Source organism: Balaenoptera musculus, chromosome 8, assembly GCF_009873245.2.
Source record: "Balaenoptera musculus isolate JJ_BM4_2016_0621 chromosome 8, mBalMus1.pri.v3, whole genome shotgun sequence".
Classification (NCBI taxonomy): Eukaryota; Metazoa; Chordata; class Mammalia; order Artiodactyla; family Balaenopteridae; genus Balaenoptera; species Balaenoptera musculus.
The window spans coordinates 76,726,701-76,747,752 of NC_045792.1; the positions used below are offsets into that span (position 1 = coordinate 76,726,701).

Consider the following 21,052-nt stretch of genomic DNA (forward strand, 5'->3'; position numbering starts at 1 on the left):
TGTCTGTCACGTGGCACCCCATGTTTGATGTCATCCACTGATACTAGAGATTTGGATTGCCAACGCCATGCTGATCTTCCTTATGCTTTAAATATGCGTAATAAACTGTCCAAATTGATTTTGGCTCATGTCTCTTTCCTGGCTGAATCTATGAGAGTGTGGCAAGTCTCTTAGGAGCTGTCACAGTGCTGCTGCTTAGAGACTACGTGACTGCTTGACACCTGTCAAGCAGAAAATTCCCAGGACCCTGCTCCAGCATTGAGAGTAGAGTCACATTTATTGGTTCATATCCGTACCATATCAATCATTTTATATTTTGAATATCACAACTGGTGAAAGTACTAGAAAGGAAAATATAGTATCTCACAAGACAATATAAAAAAGATGCTAAAATTATGTTTGCAATTCAGAACTGGATCTTGGTGAGAATTAGCATTTCAACTGTAATCTAAGGGGTGAGTAATAACTGACCAGGGGAAACAAAGTAGTGGGAAATTTTCCATGATTCCAGGCAAAAAGAACAGGTACACGTGATGACCCTGAGGTGTATAAGAATATGCTTCATTCAGTGAACTATAAAGAAGGCCAGTGAGACATTATATAGTCCATTAGGTCAAGGTATCTCTTCTCTTCTGACAGCCTAGTAAAATACATGCAATTCTACTAGTAAAGTTGGAGTTCCTGAGACACTGCATAGAATGCCAATATGTTTTTGTTGTCTCACTATGTGGAAGACACATTGATAGCTTTAGTGGTGAATACAGAAATGTTTAAGAAGCCCTTTAGACTGTGAGCTTCATAAAGTTAGAGATGTTGCCTTGTATTTGTAACTGATCTCATATCAGAGCACAGAGAATAATATCTGATAAATGAAAATGTGAGAAAGGGAAGGAAGGAAGGAATGAAGGTGGGGAGGAAAGGAGGAAGGGTGAGAAGTCCTCTACTTAGAGGGGTATAAAGATTATAAAATGTCTGGGATTGAGGCTTACAGTAAATATCTATTGAAAGATTGAATGGGAGAGGAGAAAGATATGATGAAGAAATTACATGTACTGAAACATAATAAAAAATGATTTCCCTTTAAAATGGCTATGATGGTATGCTGAGTTTCTTCATAGTATGCCATTATTAAAAGGGAATACAAATTTAAAAAAATAAAATGAATTAATTATAATCTGAAATAATTAACCTGACAATAATATAAATTCCAAATTAATAGCATACATTTGTGATGTACTTCACACCAGCCTCCCTGAAGAATTCCTATTTGTTGGCTTGTTCAGGGCAATTTTTTTTTTTAATTTTTATTTATTTATTTATTTTTAGCTGTGTTGGGTCTTCGTTTCTGTGCGAGGGCTTTCTCTAGTTGCGGCAAGCGGGGGCCACTCTTCATCGCGGTGCGCGGGCCTCTCACCACTGCGGCCTCTCTTGTTGCGGAGCACAGGCTCCAGACGCGCAGGCTCTGCAGCCGTGGCTCACGGGCCCAGCCGCTCCGCGGCATGTGGGATCTTCCCAGACCAGGGCTCGAACCCGTGTCCCCTGCACCGGCAGGCGGATTCTCAACCACTGCGCCACCAGGGAAGCCCCCAGGGCAATTTTAATAAAGAAGATGGATACATTCTAGACTAGTCCCATGTCCAGGGGTATAGGGCAGTAGTATTACTGGCCTAGCTTGGGTGGGGTGTATTGTCTAGTCAAACAAAAATGATAACCTCTAAAGACAGTATAGGCACAAACCACAAAGCCTCAAACTGAGTATGAAGGAGTTTGAATTTTATTGTAAAGGCAATAAAGAAAAACTAAAGTTATTGTTGTTGTTGTTTTGATCAAGGAAAGCAGGCTAAACGAAAGTTTCAAAAAAAACAAATATGGTGGAGTATGCTGGATGACTTTTTGTAGGAAAGACCAGAGAAAAGAAGAGTCTAAAGGCAGAGAACATGATGAGACAGTTGCAGCAATCTAGTAAAGAATGGAAATGAGGACATACATTCAGTATCATAATAAAAACAGTAGAGAGGGAACAAATAAAATTTATGACTCACTGGACATAGGCAGAAAACTAGTTTTGAGACTGAAGCAGAGATAAAATGTGTGAGACTCACAATAATGGTCCCTTAAAGGTATCTACATCCTAATCCCCAGAACCTGTGAATATGTTCTCTTATATGGCAAATGAGAATTAGTGGAGGTGTATAAATTAAGGATCTTGACATGGAAAGATTATCCTGGATTATCTGAGTGGTTTCAATGTAGTTACAGAAGTCTTTATAAAAAGGAGTCAGGAGAGTCAGAGTCAGAGAAAATGATTGTCATTGAAAGTAGGAGTTGATGTGTCTGCAAGCCAAGGAATACAGGAAGCCTCTAGAAGCTGGGAAGACAAGGAATAGATTTTCCCCTAGGGTTTCCACAAGAAATCAGGCTTGTCAACAACTTGACTTTGGCCTAGTGAGATTTAGTTTGGATTTCTGACCTCCAGAACTGTAAATTTGTGCTAAGCTACAAAGCTTGTGCTGATTAGTTACAGCAGCAATAGGAAACCAGTGCAACTTGCCATAGACAATAACATAAAGAAAGAGAAGGTTGTGACTTTCCTTTTATACAGGCTGATTTTGAGGAATCAGAAGCACATGATGATTTGACACATATTTCAAGGAACTTAAAAAATGGTATGGAAAGACATGGGCATAGGACTGTTTGATGAGTCATAGGTGTGATAGGATCTAAGCTTTTCATAAACTCTCAACTTTAGGTAGAGACAAGAGGAAGAAGAACCAGAATATAAAGCAGAGAAGTATCAAGAAAAAGATGAACAGAGTTGGAATAAGTGGAAGATGATGGAAGTTTTTCAAGAGGTCAAAGTGGGCAATTTTCTAGGAGAGGAGATAGTCAACTCTTACAGATAATACAGAAGGGTCTGGGACAGTGAGGACTGTGGTAAGCCAGAGGTGTCTCAGTCCTTGAAGAACCTTTGGTTTAATGTGCTTGCCCATTTGTGGAATAAAAAAATATGTTTTAGAATATAAATACAAAACATTTTACTGAGAGTAATAGTAATATTCTACAGGATTAAAAATAAAAATAAGAAAGTTATTTCTTGGGAGCAAAGTGGCATTACAAGGACAGAGCAAGGTAAAGAGGAAGTTAAAACTGTGCCATGGACTAAAATTGTCTATCTTGCAGGTGTACCATAGGGCCTGTGTTGTTAAATTAGGTTTTAAATTATTAGAGCAAAAGCAGCCCAGTCCAGTATGTTTGGAGTCAGACAGTTTGGTGCTAAAACTTCATTCTAGTTCTTTGTTTATTCTATTTCCTCTTTTGTGAAATGTGGGTAATACTATTTATGTCTTACGGTTAATGATAAAATTTGGGAGGTAATGTGTGAGAATGGACATGCATCTGCCACGATGTAGTAATTATAAAAAGATATTTTTACTAGGTGATAACAAAGAAAGAGAGAATAAGAAGAAAAAACATAGACTAATATTAGATAAGAGAATATATGTGAATACAAGAAGTACCCATAAATATAGTAAAAAAACCCAAATATTTTCTACTTATTCTCATTTCACAATTATTTGAGGTGTCTATTAATTTCTGTGATTAATCAGCAAGCTATCTGTGTAGTTTCAAAGGCTATCTCTCATCCAGGATTTCAACTGATACAAGTATACACTGAGTTGATGATATCTGCCTAACAAAGGCACAGTTCAGATAACCTTCATTTCTTCTCAGTCTCTTTCAAATTGATAATTACATAGTAAAATATCATCTGGGTCCATCACTCCTAGCAGTTATCATCTCCTAAAAAAATTAGTATATACAAAGACAAAATAGATTCATAGTAACATAGGAAAGGTTTTTACCTTCATGAAATCAATAAATTCCACAGTAAAGAAAAATGAGATCCTTCTAGATCATATCTCAAAGCAGTGTATTCAATCCAGGTTTATATAGATCACAGAAACTCCTCAATGAACATTATGAAAGGAAGCATCTGACATCCTTCTTTCATGAAGGCAAATGTTTTTAGTTTTAATGACAGCCATGGTGAATAAAACTTCCAGATATGTTTCACCATGTTTTAGAACTTCTAGATATGTAGTTTAGAGTTTAGGACCTGTTAGTTAAGATCTAAAAAGCTAAATGGAGTATCAAGAAAGTAGCTAGAAAGTCTTATCATGCTTCCCAAGACTAATATAAGAAACAAAAATCTATAAGAAGATATTTGGGCTTTAAAGATGATTTGTCTATGGCAAATGTCTAATCAGTGATAGAAAATAGTGAATGGGTGGAAAATCACTCCTCTCTGCCTCCATCTTTTCCTCTATCTTTCTTTGATACCAATTCTATATGCATAATACTAGTTCCATTGTATATTTAAGAAGTTATTTTTTAGTAATATGAATGGCATAGTGAGTTATCTGTGAAATTCATCTGGCATAAAAGTAAATTTTAAAGGACTCGTTTTCTGCTGAACGCTTCATTTCTTCAGCATTATCCTCAGACCTGCATTCAAATTTCTGAGGAGGCAACCTGTCAACTTTGTTGATTCACATCAAAGTTTCGTTGGAATATCTCTGCCCACAAATAAAGGATACTGATAAAATTTGCTAACTATTGAAAACAACATGTTCATGGTTCAATAACCCACATAAAGGCTGAATGAATTCCAAAAGGTTTTTGAAATAATAATTTCTGAGTGAAAGATAAAACATGAGATTATAAAATTTAAAAGCAATTTGAGAAAAAACATAGATTACTAATATTTAGCAGGTGTCTTTCCACTTACTGAAATCTTTAATGTAATAGTACCATAATTTTACATATGTTGAATTACACCTACCAATTTGAAAAGATATTTAGGAATCAAATTTAAGAAAGGAGCAACACAAAATGTATGTAGAATGTTAAAAATGGCTCATTTTGTAAAAGTTAGGAAATATAATCAGATGTTATTTTGTCTACTCCAGTACATTAACTGGAAAGCACCCAAGGAATCATAAATTCCATCATCTTGAAAAGACATTAAAAGTAGTCTTCTCCAAAATTCTTATTTTATACAGGGAATCTGAGATCAAACAGTTAGTGGCAAAGGTCACGCCACAACTCTGACTCAGAGATCATTAATCTCTTATGGAATAATTTTTTAGAGAGTTTTAGTGATTAGCCAAAATATTATGCTTAAGTTTTCTAATGAAGGAAATGGCATTTTATTGTGGTTTTAATTGCTTTGCTTGATAATTAATGATGTTGAACATGTTCTCATAAGCTTATTTGTCATTTGTATATCAACTTATTCAATTCTTTGACGCTTTGTAAAAAATTGGCTGTTCATACTCTTATAATTTAGTTTGTTTCATTTATATACCTTGGGTTCAGTTTCTCTGTCTGATATATATTTTGCAAATACTTTCTCTCAGTTATGACTTGAGTTTTTATTCTCTTAACAGTCTGTATTGAAGAGCAAAATGTTTAAATTGATAAAGTCTAATTCATCAATTTTTTCTTTTATGTTTGGATTTTTTTAGTCTTATCTAAGAAAATTTTGCCTATCTCAAGGTCATAAAAATTATCTTCCAGAAGTTCTATACGTTTATCTTTTACATTTAGGTCTATGATTCATCTTAAATTAGCACTTGTGAATGGTGTAAAGAAAAGGTCAAGTTTGGGACTTCCCTGGAGGTCCAGTGGTTAAGACTCCGCCCTTCCAATGCAGGGAGCACGGGTTCCATACCTGGTCGGGGAACTAGGATTCGGCATGCTGTGCGGTACTGCCAAAAAGAAAAAAAAAAGAAATTAACACAACATTGTAAATCAACTATACTTGAGTAAAATAAATTTTAAAAAAGAGGTCAAGTTTGATTTTACACACACATATGCATAATCTTCAATTCCTTTATCACCATTTATTGAAGTTATTATTTTTTACACATTTAATTATTTACATTTTTATCTTTTTCAAAAGTCAAATGGCTATGTATGTTTTCAATTGACTATATTTGTTTGAGTAGATTTCTGGATTCTCTTATAATTTATTTCGGTATATGTCTATTCTTATGCAAATACTACACTGTCCTTATTAATGTAGCTTCAGAGTTAGTCTTGAAATCAGATAGCGTTAAGTCCTACACTCCAGTGTTTTTTTAAATATTATTTTAGATACAAGTTTTAGGGACAGTTTAGTAAATTTACAGGAAAAAAAAGAAATCCTACGGGAATTCTAACCTGGTTTGCATTTTATCTATAGATTAATATGGGGAGAACAGGTATCATAAGAATATTGAATATTTCAGTTCAACAGGATTTAATGTTTCAATACATAGACATGGTATATCTTTCCACTAATTTAGAATTTCTGCCATTTCTGCCAGTAATGTTGTGTAATTTACAACATACAGGTTTTTCACATCTTTCATTAAATTTTTCTAATAATTTTAAATGTTTTTTTCCATTTTTTTCACACTCTTCTTCCATTATTCCAATACACATGTTAGTGTTTTTAACATTGTTCTAAAGATCTCTGAGGCCCCCGCCATTCATGTTTTTTCAAGCTTTTTTTTCCTTACAGCTTTTCAGAATGAATAATTTCTGTTGATATCATTTCATATTTAGTAGCTCTTTCTTCTCTCATCTGCATTTTTTTGATAAGTCTATCCAGTGAAATTTTTCTTTCTAGAATTTCCATTTGGTTCTTTTTTTTTTAAATTTATTTAATTTATTTTTGGCTGCATTGGGTCTTTGTTGCTGCACGCGAGCTTTCTCTAGTTGCGGCGAGCGGGGCTACTCTTCGTTGTGGTGCGCGGGCTTCTCATTGCGGTGGCTTCTCTTGTTGTGGAGCACGGGCTCTAGGTGCGCAGGCTTCAGTAGTTGTGGCTCACGGGCTCTAGAGTGGAGTCTCAGTAGCTGTGACACACGGGCTTAGTTGCTCCCGGCATGTGGGATCTTCCCGGACCAGGGCTTGAACCCATGTTGCCTGCATCGGCAGGAGGATTCTTAACCACTGCGCCACCAGGGAAGCCCTGGTTCTTTTTCATAATACAGTTTTTCTGCTAAAATTACCTATCTCGTCACTAATTAAGAACATGTTACCTTTAATTTTTTGATAGTATTTTTAATAGCTGCCTTACAATATTATATCCAACATATGAGCCATCTAGATATTGGCTACTCTTTTAACAATCAGTAGACAATCTACCATTGCCTACTCTTTTAACTTCGGGTCATACATTTCATTTCTTTGCATACCAGTAAGATTTTATTTTGTACTAGACACTGTCACATATATTACAGAGATTCTGGATTTTATCTTCAGAAGAAGATAATTAATTTTTGTCCAATAATACAGTTAAACACTGATATTTACCTTGATGTAGAGTTGACTTTATATTTTGTCAGTGCAGATATGTGAAAAGTCCATGATAAAGCTTAAGCTTCTCTCACTTGACTGAGCTAAATCTCCAAAAATCTTCCCCTAGCCCCATGTCCCAGAATCGTATCTAGGTTTTGATTTAGACTTTCTTAAGGCAAGCTTAAAAGTGGACTTTATACTAGGGCAAGACTCAGCAAACTTTTTCTGTAAATTATCACACAGTAAATATTTTAGTCTTTGCAAACTTATATGGTCTCTATCGCAACTACTCAATTCCACCAAGGTAGCACAAAAACAACTAGACAATACATAAATAAATAAAGGTGGCTGTGTTCCAATAAAATTCTATTTATGAAAACAGGCAGGGACTTCCCTGGTGGCCTAGTGGTTAAGAATCTGCCTGCCAATGCAGGGGACACAGGTTCAAGTCCTGGTCCGGGAAGACCCCACATGCTGCAGAGCAACTAAGCCCGTGTGCCACAACTACTGAGCCTGTGCTCTAGAGCCTGCAAACCACAACTACCGAGCCTGTGTGCCGCAACTACTGAAGCCCGCGTGCCTAGAGCCCGTGCTCCGCAACAAGAGAAGCCACCGCAATGAGAAGCCCGCGCACCGCGACGAAGAGTAGCCCCTCTCGCCGCAACTAGAGAAAGCCCGCGTGCAGCAACAAAGACCCAACCCAGCCAAAAAAAATAATTAATTAATTTTAAAAACAACATGCACATGTTAAAAAAAAAAAAGCAGTAGGCAAGATTTGGAATTTGGGCTGTAGTTTGCCAACCACTGCTCTTGTGCAAGGCTATTAACCTAAAGGCTGTTGCTTTGATGCCTGTGGTGTTGATAATGTTTATGAATGTCTGTAGAATGCTAGCATCCTTTTGCAGTGCTCAACCTCTAGGGTTTCTGTTCTGCTGTGAGTTATATAACAGTTTCTTTGTGATTAGCCTTGTGTAATGTATTGCTCTGTGTATGTGCAGTCCAACTCTCAACCAAGGACTTGCAGGAACATATCCCAACAACCTGACTTTTGGAGGCCCTGCCCTGCTCACCTCACTTTTCTCTGCTGCTCTGCCCCATATACTCCAGCCATTTAATCTGCCCCAAACTCTGATCTCTGCCTCCACAGTTCAGTCCAACTACAGTGATCTGCTTGGACCACAGCCCTTTGCACTTAGGTCAGGAAATTGTCCTCAAGTAGAAAGCTGGAGTAGTCATGAGTCTTACCTAGTGAGGTTCCAATATTTCAAGGTTCACAGCTGGGCATGATTAGCTCATAATTGTTTACGAGAGGAGGACTAGTCCAAGACCAGTTACTGTGTCATGTCAAGAATCTTGAATCTTTTTATTCTTAAATAACAAAAATATAAATATCTAACAATAATTTAATTAATAAAAATGAATTTTATTTACTCACAATAACCAAAAATACAAATAACCGAAAATACAAAAATACAAATTCATTTGACTTCAGGTGTGGTTTGACTGTGAAGTTTTCTAAGTCACCAGATCCTATCCTATCTATTTTATATGCTTTGCTTTCGTCTATAGGACAAGTTTAACCTCATGTTGTCCTCTTTTATTTTATAAATATTGCCGATTCGAGCTTAGACTTAAACATCCTCATACTATACTACCAAGAAAAAGAGAATATACTTTTTATTCACTCGGATGAAGAGAGGCAGCTTTCATTGCAGAAGCCACCAGTAAATATCTTCTTGTCTCTGACCTGACATTAATTAGATGTCCAAACCCAATACAATCGTTTGGCTAGGGAGTTGATATAGAGTAATTGCTTTAAGAAATTGCATCCTCATCTCTGGAACTGAGTGTTAAGATAATGTCTCCTAGAATAATATGGCTTAGAAAGAGTGTGAAGCAGTCACCTCCAAAGTCTAGGCATTTTTGAGGGGAGAAAGGGAATCGATATTGAGAACATAATAAAAAATTATTCACGATAAGTTTTCTTTAGTGACCATAATCACTACAATGCATGTACACATTCACATAATGGCAATAAGATACTTATAAGAATTTAACTTTGAGAAAAAAATATGTATATCTGCTCTTATTTCCCAATGAAAAGCCTTGCTGAACTTTATAATTTTTACATATTAACATTGACTTTTAATAGCACTTATAACCAGACATTATGTAAGCTATTCCTGTGCAATTTGAGATCTTTGTTTCTTTTACATATATTAGTCATTCAATTCCAAGTCTCTCAGAATTATAACCAAGTTATTAATGTTGAAATGAACAGGTGCTGCATCAAACAATCCGATGGCCAAATATAATCTTGGTGCTACAACTTTATACTTTTATGGGAGTGAGTAGAAGCAGGCAGGAGTTTTTGACTTCCTGCCTCCTTTACTCAGTGGTAAAGTAGAACATAAAGATGACGGTGGTGGTGTTTTGTTCTGTGTTATATCTCTTGAGTATTATCCACAGCTTCTAGGTTAGTGCTGCCGATCAGGGAGCATGTGCTTCATAAATACTAACAGATGCATTGAATCATGCATTTAAAAAAAGCAATCCTATTATTATCCTTTCACCAAATACCTAGTACACCCTACTGAGTATTTGAAAACATCTCTATTATGAATTTGTTATCCTCATTGGATGAATAATCTTAAACACACAAAATTCCATCAATCTTCTAAGTGTTCTCCAAACATTTCTAACCATAAAGCATATTAATAAATTTTAAGCACATATCATTTGATATATGTATATGTACTGGTTATAAATTATATACACTCACATCTTTAGTGGTTAGGAGGACCAGCTTTGGATCCAAACTGCCTAGGTTTGAGTTCCAGATCTGTCATTCCCCAGCTGTGTGACCTTGAGCAAGATATTTAATAAATCTGTGTCTCAGCTTCCTCATTTATAAAGGATGAAAGACATACTATGTACCAAATAGAGTTGCTATGAGGAATATATATATATATCACAAGTTTAGGCTGTTGTTGTTATCTTTTATTATCATCTTATTATTTTACTTCTATATTATGTACATTATAAACATAAACAAAATGAAAGGAAAGCAGTGGTGAAACTTAGAAAATACGTAAAAATAAGTTCTAATATTTTTACATTAGAACAAGCACGGAATATTTTAGAATAAAAATGTAGACTACAGAGTGTTTTACAATGCCACCTATTTTACATTTTTAAAATCTAAATTAAAATTTAGAATTTCTAATGTTTTCTTCCCACACTCCAATGGAACTTCTCTTGTACTCACTATCCCTATTTCTGCAAAATTTGCTGCAACAAGCCTGATTGAGGGTTCTTATTGGTACCAAAATGTACAGCAAGTATCATCTTATTAATAACAAAGTAGCAAACATATTGTTAGAAAACTTGTAAAGATTTCTGACCTTGTTTTGCTGATGCCACCTAAAAGCTTATTGTAATGTTGGCTCTTACTTCCAGGCCCCTCAATGACCCGCCTCCCAATCTAGTTCTCTACTGAGTTATATCCTCAACAAATGAGTCACAGTAGTCTTGTAAGATTGCTTATTATAACTCTGTAGTGGCTAAAACACTGGGAGATGGCTCTGTTCTGAATTCCGTATTCAGAGTCTGTATAAACACTTCCCTGATCTGGCCCTAGCTGGGACCATGTCCAGGTTAGTCTTTCCAAGCAAGAAGCCCATGCCAGAGAAGAGTGTGGCTAGACATCATTATGCTGATAGCCCTATGGTGCTTCTTCTTCCTATGTTTTATCAGAATATTAAAGAGCTGAGACCTTAATTAGCATTCAAAAGTCTGTACTGTCTCTCATCTCTTCTCAACTTAACCCAATATAGTCAGGGATTTAATTTCTTTAAATGTTGTTGACTCATTATGTCTAAAGCATTGCTAATTGATAAGACTCAATGGTGACAAAAAAAAAGATTTAATTCCTTTATCTTGGCATCTAAGCTATTTATCAGCAAATTGTATTTCAATCAATCTTATAGAGTGTGTGAGAAAGAGAATTATTGTGCGTTATCCTAAGAGGAAAGTCAATATTTTTCTTTTTTTCTTTTTTTAAAATTTATTTTATTCAAGTATAGTTCATTTACAATGTTGTGTTAATTTCTGCAGTACAGCAAAGCGATTCAGTAATACATATATATATATATATATATATATACATTATTTTTCATATTCTTTTCCATTATGGTTTATCACAGGATATTGACTATAGTTCCCTGTGCTATACAGTAGGACCTTGTTGTTTATCTATTCTCTATGTAATAATTTGCATCTGCTAACTCTAAACTCCCAATCCATCCCTCTCCCCATCCACCTTCCCCCTTGGCAACCACGAATCTGTTTTCTATGTCATAGTCTGTTTCTGTTTTGTAGATAAGTTCATCTGTGTCATGTTTTAGACTCCACATGTAAGTGATATCATGTGGCATTTGTCTTTCTCTTTCTGGGAAAGCCAATATTTTGACTTGCTCCTACTGCTTTCTGTGTCTCGGTGGAAAAACACACACACGCACACACACACATCAAGGTAGCCTAGGTGTTATAATTAGTTTAAAATGAACTATGATTTTGTGCCACATTTTCTTGGTTCCTGAAAAACAAATTGATTCTCCAAGTTGAATTATAAAATCCGTTTGTTATAATTTTATATTAGAACCTGTTGCTTGGAAAAACCCTGCCCCATGTGTGTTTCTGGTGTGTTTGCTCTCTTTGGTGATGACAGTTTTGGAGCCAACAATTTTTTTTTTTAATACCTGGCTGCCAGAAGTCTTGGAACAAATTTGCAGCACAGTCAAGACAAATGGATAGAACTTCATGGCCCCATCATCAGTGCCTTCTTCTTCTGTCGCTACCCATAATCTACCTTCACATCCCATTCACAAGACATATATGCTTTCCGTAGATCTCATGTGTTTAATTTATGTTTAATATTCTAATACATTTAGTGTTAAACTCGTTTCAGGTCCTTTCTAGGTATAAATATTTTCATATTCTACGAATCTCAGGGAAATTCACCAGAAAATTAGAAAGAAGATACCTGGATATTCTCACCTAGAGGGAAGGAAGTAGAAAAGGATTAAGATAATCCTTGTCCCAGTGAGTTTTCAGAAATATTGAATTACACACCTAATGTATAAATAATGAATTAGAACCTTGCAGATGTATGCATTTGCCAAAATTTTGTAAAATGGTTCATTAAAATTTCAGATAAAATTTATAACTGTCTACATTATGTCCTTTCTGTTTGCTTCATGCTACGACTATACATTTAGGTTTCTTAGGAAAAAAAGACAGTTTTTGCATTAAATACAGCATTGATCTCATCCTTCATAATCTAGCCCAATTTAAGGTGGATCCTTGAGAAAAAGAGCAAGGAACAGCTCCAGAATTGATAGACCGGACGGCAAAGCCAAGCCAGGCTCCAGTGTTTTGTGGTCTATAAAAACTTGGAGCTGTGGAGCTTCACAATTTTTTGAGTAAATTAAAAATTATTATATGGACTCTAGCCTCTCATGTTATAAATCTCAAATGAGAAAATGTACTTAAATAAGATTAAATGTTAGGTTTTTTTGGTGTTATTCTTATTAGGAAGAATACTCTGACTTCTCAGGCCTCCTCTGTTCTCCATTGCAGCTTACACACACTCTCAGCTTAGCAGTTAGAGTCTCATATGGTGATTTTCACTTTACATGCTTGCTGCCTCATGTGTATTTTCAACCTATGTACACAGATGATGTTTCCTTCTTAGTCTGAACAAAACTAATCACTTTATAGATACTTATTCAAAGACTGGATGTGAGTGAAAGCTACTCTAGATTCACGACTACCTCCCCTGAAATAACCCTACCCTTTTTTTCATGGGAATTAAATTGACAAAGCACATAAATGACTTAAAACAGGCAAAATTCACAATCCAGTAAACTCTCCTGTCTTTCATAGGTTTTCCGATGCTTTAAAACCCACAGACCTGTTTTTATTTTCTGTAATTTTATAAATACAATATATGATTTAATCCAGTAGCTGATCCTTTCAAAGCTAAGACCAAAGTATGATAATATGAGTCCAAATCTGCAATTCCTGTGATTACTTTTCTTACTGTTTTTGTAACCTTTTGTATCCCAAGATCTCTTGGCTAGATTTTACCAAGTTCAATGAGTTCTTAGAAGAGGTAAATACTTGAAATCCTGGGAACTAATGGCAATGAGCTTTCAAAGGCATATTTGCTATTTCTGTTGGAATTCATTCAACCTGTCCTGATACAGGCTTCCTGGATGGCTGCACACCCTGAATTCATCGTTTAGTGGGAGTCCCTTGGTGTGGATGACAGGATTTAGGCTGAAACCCACACAAGGAGGGAGGGGGATGGAGGCAGGAGGACTTGTAACTATGCGGACCCCGCCCTCTGGACTGCAGATAATGAATGACAGCATCTTGAGGAGAGAGGCTGCCCACCTAAAGGACCCTGAGGATGAAGATATCATGAGATGCTTTGTGGGGGTAGAAAGGTGTTCAAGACATAGGCGATTTCGGGGCAGCACTAACTCCCTTCCAGCTGGTGACCGAGAATGTTGATTGGCACTGAGGCTGGCGCTGGCACTCTTGCCCTCTTCCCACACGAGTTCCCAGGAGCTTGCCTACAGCCACCAGGGGTGTGGGGATGGCCACTATCCCACTAAGGCCCACGCGCTGCCCCTCCCTGTCTTCCCTAACTCCTGTCCTCGGCCTAGAAGCTGGGGACAGACAGAAGGACCACTCTTCTTCCTTCTTTTGGGCCTCAGTCCTATGGACAGAAGCTGGCTCTGGCAGGGCCTTCAGTAGCAGGGATTGTCACAAGGGAAGTCTTGAGTGTTCTGTGGTTGAGGAATGCAGCTGGACCCAGGGCAGCCGCAATGCAGGGCCAGCAGAGTGGCCCAAGCCCGGGCCAGGAATGCGAGACTGAGGCCTATGGTCCTGAAGCCCTCCTGATGTGCGGGCAGGTGGCCAGAAAGACAGAGACAGATAGGCCAAGGGGGGCCCACGGTTCAGAGCTTATGAGTGTCCACTCACTTGGAAGTGCCCTCAAATTGGAAACAACCCTCTTCATCAGTCCTCTCTCTCTCTCTCTCTCCCTCATTCACAATGATTTTATTTTTAAACATTATTGTATATTTAGAAGTGCACATATATATTTCATGTACATGATTAGGTTACTGTTTAAGGGCAACAATTGCCTACTGGAAAATTATTGTCCACAAGAGTCAAGTGTGGAAAGTAGCACAGATCGATTTAGGGGATGAAAACTGTGCATGGACACAAAGAATGGATATAGGTTTTCATAATCAAGAAAAATATCCTCACCTTCTCCTCCTGCCTAGGTGCTTACCATAAGGCAAAAAAAAAAGGTTATTCAAGGACAGTGGTGCAAGGTGCTATTTTCTAGACTGTGAGGGAGACAAGGGAAGAGCAAAAGACAAGTAGGCACTTTGGTGGTTGGCTACAGCCTTGCTACAAACCCACAACATTGTAACACCCAGGATGGAGATCCAGAGTGGGAACATCCTGGTCACTTCAGAAGTGATGGGCCCCCTCTGCTGACTCCTCCCAGGCGAACTCAATCCCCTTGCCTCACAAGACCATCAGAAAGAGCCTCTGTTCCTTCCAGATTGAAATTCTTTTCATTGGCTAAATGTAGGAGACTGGCAAAAGCCAGAGGTGTAGAGAGGCTCTGAGGCATGAGGGGAGGCCGGCCCTTCTGCAGATCCTGTGTGAGCCTGCAGAGCATCTCTGTCAGTATATACGTATAGTATATACAGTAGCTAGGCATTGGTGGAGGCAGGACTTTAAAACACATCTTCCATATCTGAGGCTCTTTTCTTTTAGCAGTACAGTTGTGACATTTGCAAAGATACAGAGATACGGTGGGATAGAGTTATACTGGTTTAAAAATAAAAATAGAAAAAGAGTGAATACTATTGTATTAGGCTTCTCAGGGTGCCTTAACAAAATACAACAGAATGGGTGGCTTAAATAACAGAATCTATTTTCTCATGGTTCTGGGATCAAGGTGCTGGCAGATTCAGTTTCTAAGTGAGAGCTCTTTCTGGCTTGCAGATGGTGACTTCTCACTGTATCTTCCCTCTGTGTGAGGGTGGAGAGAGGTCTCTGGTGTCTCTTCCTCTTCTTATAAGGACACCAATTCTGTGGGATCAGGGCCTCACCTTTATGACCTCATTTAACCTTAATTACCTCCCTGAAGGCCTTATCCCCAAATACAGTTACATGGTGTGTGGGAGGGGTGTAGAGCTTCAACATATGAGTTTTAGGGGGGGAGGACAAAATTTAGTCCATAGCAACTAGAAACATGACTGATGGATTTATACCACAAATATTTTCTGGGACATGAGCTGGAACTTTGCAACTAGACATTTTGACCCAGTGAAACATTTAGTGTATATTCATCCAGAACAACATTTTCTGCAGCTTAACCAAATGAGCGTGTAATAGAGTATTTTAAACCTGTATTCTAAATGAATTTCACAAGGTTTTTGTTTTTGTTTTTCTAATTCTTTGGCAATGAATGACAGATACTTAAAGTGGAGGGGAAAAGTTATAGAATTTACTAAAAAGATTTACCTCTCTTTCATTTTACAGGCCCAACAGCTTACTGATCTGGAACGAAAATTAGCTGTGGCGAAAAATGAACTGGAGAAAGCAGCTCTTGACCGGGTAAGTTGACATCCATGAGCCATCAGACTTTGGTTGCCGCAGATGAAGCTAGGTGTACTCATTGCTGCTCTTGATTTATCAGTGCAGTTCCAGATGCTGTGCATGTAATATGGTCACAGAATTCATGAGTGTTTGATACTTTCTTTGGAACCCAATTCTTGTCTTGTTTTTGCTGCTATTGTAAATCTACTCAAGGTTGAGGCTCTGTGATTGCATGGCTTTATTTTTCACCTTACTGGTACACTTGCTCTATAATACAGTGAATAAACATACTTTAAAGCATCAACAAAGATGTCATGTATTAACTTTGTATGAATGAGTTGTAAAGCAAATGAAAGTAGTCATTGACACTTTTTATTCTGGAAATCTTAAAGTTCTGGAGGAAAAGGCATAAACAGAAGAAAGTAGCTCTCTTAAGCAACTCTGTTTATACAAAGATAATGCAAGAGTGGCTGACATTCCATCTTTATAACAGCTTTATTGAAATAAAGTTCACATGCCATAAAAGTCACACTTTTAAAGTTCACAAAGTTGTACTATCATCAACATTAATTTCAAAAGGTTTTCTTTGCCTCTTTTTACCTCATTTCATCTACTTCATTTTATTTTTGTTAATGCCTCATTGTGTTACAATTGTACATGCTCAGAATAAACCACAACTCCCATCTGATGCCTACCTTTGCCTATCAATGCTCTTCATATGAGACATGCATGGAGAATAAGGAGTTGGTATATGGAAAGGGAAATATAATGTGGAGGAAGGAATTAGTCATAAAATTTAGAATTATGGTTCTGCTGCTTTATAGTTACAGTATTTGGCAAAATTTCTTAATGCCTCCTTTCATTTTTAAATCAACTATATAAAACTGTGGGAAGTAAATATTCCTTTTTTCTTTAGTTCACTCAGAACAAAAGGGTAAAATGATTTTAAAATTATTTCTTTGTTCACTCAGCAACCATTTATTGAATCCCATGTAGTTTTCTCTAATTCCTAGAACATATATCTAGAAAATATTAATACAGAAAACTCTAAATCTGAAAATGAAATCATAGTATTTCAGACTTGAGAAGACGAAAAACACCCACATTGCTCTCAGTCAGACACATGAAAAGTCTATGATGTAGCAACACGGCCAATCCAAGAGTAATCTGCATTTTAACAAACATTCAATCCATCCCCCGCCTGAGATTAATTCTTGATTAGATTGGAGTTAGCCATCATTCTGTCTAACAATGGAAAATAAACCTTCTCTATATATCATCTGGAGAACTTTTGGTTCATTTATACACAATATTTGGCATGTAATAAAAATATTTCTAGACATGTAAAGAGAGAATGCAATCTGACCAATATAAATAAAGAAAACAAGACATGTACACCTGGAGCTGATTCAGATATTGGAATAAGAAAATAAGTACTCAAAAATTTAACAACTATTATATACATATCTACATATATATGCATAATATTTCTATGGGCATGTATATAGCATTACATATATTACAATAGAAGAAATATAAAACAGGTAAAAAGACAAAAATTTTCACTAGACTTGGAATCTATAAAAAAATCAACTAGCTATTCTAGAATTAGAACAATATAATTCATGTAATTAAGAATTTAACTCATGTGTTTAATAGCAAAATGGATGATTGGACATAGTAGAACTGAAAACTAGTGAAATGAAAGGAAAATTAATATCAAATACCTATACTAATGTATAGAAAGTACAAATAAATGGAAAGTAAGCAGAAAAAGAATAAGAAATGTATAAGACAATTTCAAAGTTTCTAAATTATATAATTGTTGAGCCAGAAGAAGTGACAAACAGAGCAGTATTCGTAGACATAATGGCTAAGTATTTTCAATAACTTTGAAAGATATCAACCACAGATTCAAAAATATAAATAATGCACAATCAGAGTAAACACAAAGATAACCCACTTCATAGTCAAATTGTTGGATATAAAAAGATGAGCTAAAATAGAAAGTGAATAGTAAAATGGTAGATATCAACTTAAGTATGTTAGTAATTAAATTTTTAAATGGTTAACATATTCCAAGTACAAGGCTAAAATTATAAGACTACATTAAACAAAAACTTTATGATTCATACAAAAGACACCTTTAAATATAAAGAAACAAAAGATCTACAAGTAGGAGAATAGGGAAAAAAAAATGAACTCTGTATACAGTAATACAAAGAAAGCTTGTGTATCAACGTGAACATCATTAAAAGTAGACTTGAAGTAAAGACTTTTTAGTGATAAGAAGAGAGTCTCATATGGATCAGTCCAGGAGAAGAATACTGCAATCCTAAATCAGTATGCATACAGCAATATTTCTTTAAAATGTATATAAATTTTTAAAAGTACACTTAAGACCCATATATTTTTTCATTATCTGCTATCTTTCAATAGTTTATTAAAAAAGAAATACTTAACCTCACCAGAAAAGTGGAAATGTGAATAAAAACAATGAGATAGCATCTCAACACTATCAAATTGATAAAAATTTAAAAGTCTGGTGATACCAAATTCTGATACATTAGTAATGGGAGTGTAATTATTAAAATCAGTTTTTAAAAGTGTGTACCTTAGAATTTTCACTTATCCATATGTACTTGGAAACGTGCATAAGGACATTAAATACAGCAGAGTTTGTATGAGTAATAAAAGGAAATAATTTAAATATTTGCTCTTAAAATTAATATATATAATCCATATATTTTCTATACTCATGTTTTCAAATGGTAATCAAAATTTAACATTAATAAATATAAAGATACCTGTATCAATATTGATATATCAATAACATACAGTGTGGAATGAAAAAAGTCAGAATTATTATGTACGGTATTTAACAATTGTTCAAATACAGGAAACATATTTTGTTTTGATTACATATCATAAATAAAGTAGAAAGATACTCATATCAAATTCATGGACGCAATCGCCTTTGGGGAAAGATGGAGTGAAATAACACTAGGGATGCTTACAGATATAGCCACTGTTTCTCAAATGTTCTATCCTTTTAAAGCTGTATAGACACAGTCTTTAATTTACACATACACATATGTATATTTCATGCATTATATACATACATTGTATCACATATGTTTTTGTATATATACATTAGTTACATGTAATAAATGTGTACATGCATATTAAAATATGCATATGCATATATTATCATATAAATGTATTTAATATAATTATGTAAGTATTATATATAACATATATAATTAAAATGATGCTTTTTAACATTTAATTCAGGTTGCTATTTACCTGATATTTGTTATGTCTTTCTCTATATGCCCCTATATTTTTCAAAATAAGCAGTTTTAAAAAAAGGAAAGGTTCTGTCTGCTGTCAAGGGCTTTCCATTTTTGTGATCAAAACTTAGCAATTGTTTTATTTGGAATAATAAGCAAGTAAGATGATCACATTCATAACTTATTTTGCAATAATATCTGTATACATTTAGCAACTTTGTAAAGAAAGGAGGTTGCCTTCTAATCACCACTTAGAACCTACAGAATAGAAGAGATGGAACATTTAAGGTGGATTCATTTTGGAGGTCTCGTTGCCTCCTTCTCACTATGCAGTGGTTGTGAAAGACCACAACTTCCTTAAGACTTGGATCTCACATAGGCATTGTCTTCATTTATATGCGGCCAAAACCTCTTCATAGCTAGCATAGGTAACATTTCAAACAGGATATCTAGAAAGTGTTGCAGTAGGGGAACTGTAAGCACATTTTGTGAATTATAAATATTTTCCTTCTTAAGATTTACATCTTTGGGATAAATATGGCTTTTGAATGAATAAGATATTTTAACAACTTCGCTCCTTTGTGATTGTCTCATTTTATATTTATCCAAGTAATTAATATAATATTTAAGAATTTTAGGGAAACCTGCCTGCTTTTTTGTAGACTAGGTCAAATATAATTCATCTTACCAAGATTCCACTTTACGAGATTTCTTTAATTTATAAAAGAAGTTTATACCAATTAGTTTTTAAAAAGGAAATGACTCTTTATAGAATTGGTAGAATCAGACAGTCAGAGGTATGTATAATCCTGAAGTTCACCTAGATCATGTTTTTATTTTTCCTTTCTTTGCTATCCCTGTTTTTTTTGTTTTTTTTTTTAAGTATAGCTGATTTTTTTTAAATTAATTAATTAATTAATTTACTTTTGGCTGTGTTGGGTCTTTGGTTCTGTGCAAGGGCTTTCTCTAGTTGTGGCAAGCGGGGTCCACCCTTCATCGCCGTGCGTGGGCCTCTCACTATCGCGGCCTCTTTTATTGCAGAGCACAGGCTCCAGATGCGCAGGCTCAGTAGTTGTGGCTCACGGGCCTAGTTGCTCTGCGGCATGTGGGATCTTCCCAGGCCAGGGCTCGAACCCGTATCCCCTGCATTGACAGGCAGAGTCTCAACCACTGCGCCACCAGGGAAGCCCGCTATCCCTGTTTTAAGTTCTAGAAAGACGTTGAATTTCCAAGATTCTGAGGCAGGCTCTCCCACTCTGAGTTTTTAACAACTATGATGGTTGGAATGTTCTTCCTTGCATTAAATTTTTTCCCTTACTTAACTTCAAATAATCCATTTAGTCAGTGAATGACTATATGGGTTTGAAATGCTTTTTGTGTGACCACTGTGTGCCAGGTGCTATGAGAAACAGAAAACACTTATGATACACAATCTTGGGTCCCACATCTCTCACAATTTTGTTGGGCACCAAAAATTAGGAAATAATTATACATTGAACCAGGAGTTCAGAGAAACACAAAGAGTGAATATGTGTATTTTAAGTACATGTGAGTTATAAAAACTGGTTTTGTCACATGACGTTTCATGGGCAAATTGTAATTTGTCCTGAGTCACAGAACCTGAATATAATGTAGTTTTTTCTCCTTTGTCTTATCCATCCTATGCCTTCCTCCTCCCCACTTCTACCAAGAGCTCTATGTGCTTAGCCCTCACAAT

At 35.9% G+C, this 21,052-nt stretch overlaps 1 protein-coding gene and 1 non-coding gene across 3 annotated transcripts in view; both read left to right on the top strand.

Annotated features, from left to right (window-relative positions):
* The window catches only part of LUZP2 (leucine zipper protein 2), a 451,490-nt gene that overhangs the window by 365,083 nt on the left and 65,355 nt on the right, over positions 1–21,052 (top strand). For both annotated transcript variants that reach the window (XM_036859118.1, XM_036859119.1), the window contains exon 8: positions 15,986–16,060. In XM_036859118.1, coding sequence (XP_036715013.1) covers positions 15,986–16,060 — 75 coding nt within the window. The remainder of the gene's footprint in view (positions 1–15,985; positions 16,061–21,052) is intronic.
* Positions 1,032–1,146, top strand: LOC118900288. The gene has a single exon (XR_005021072.1). It is a non-coding gene; the product is annotated as a small nucleolar RNA SNORA15 (small nucleolar RNA).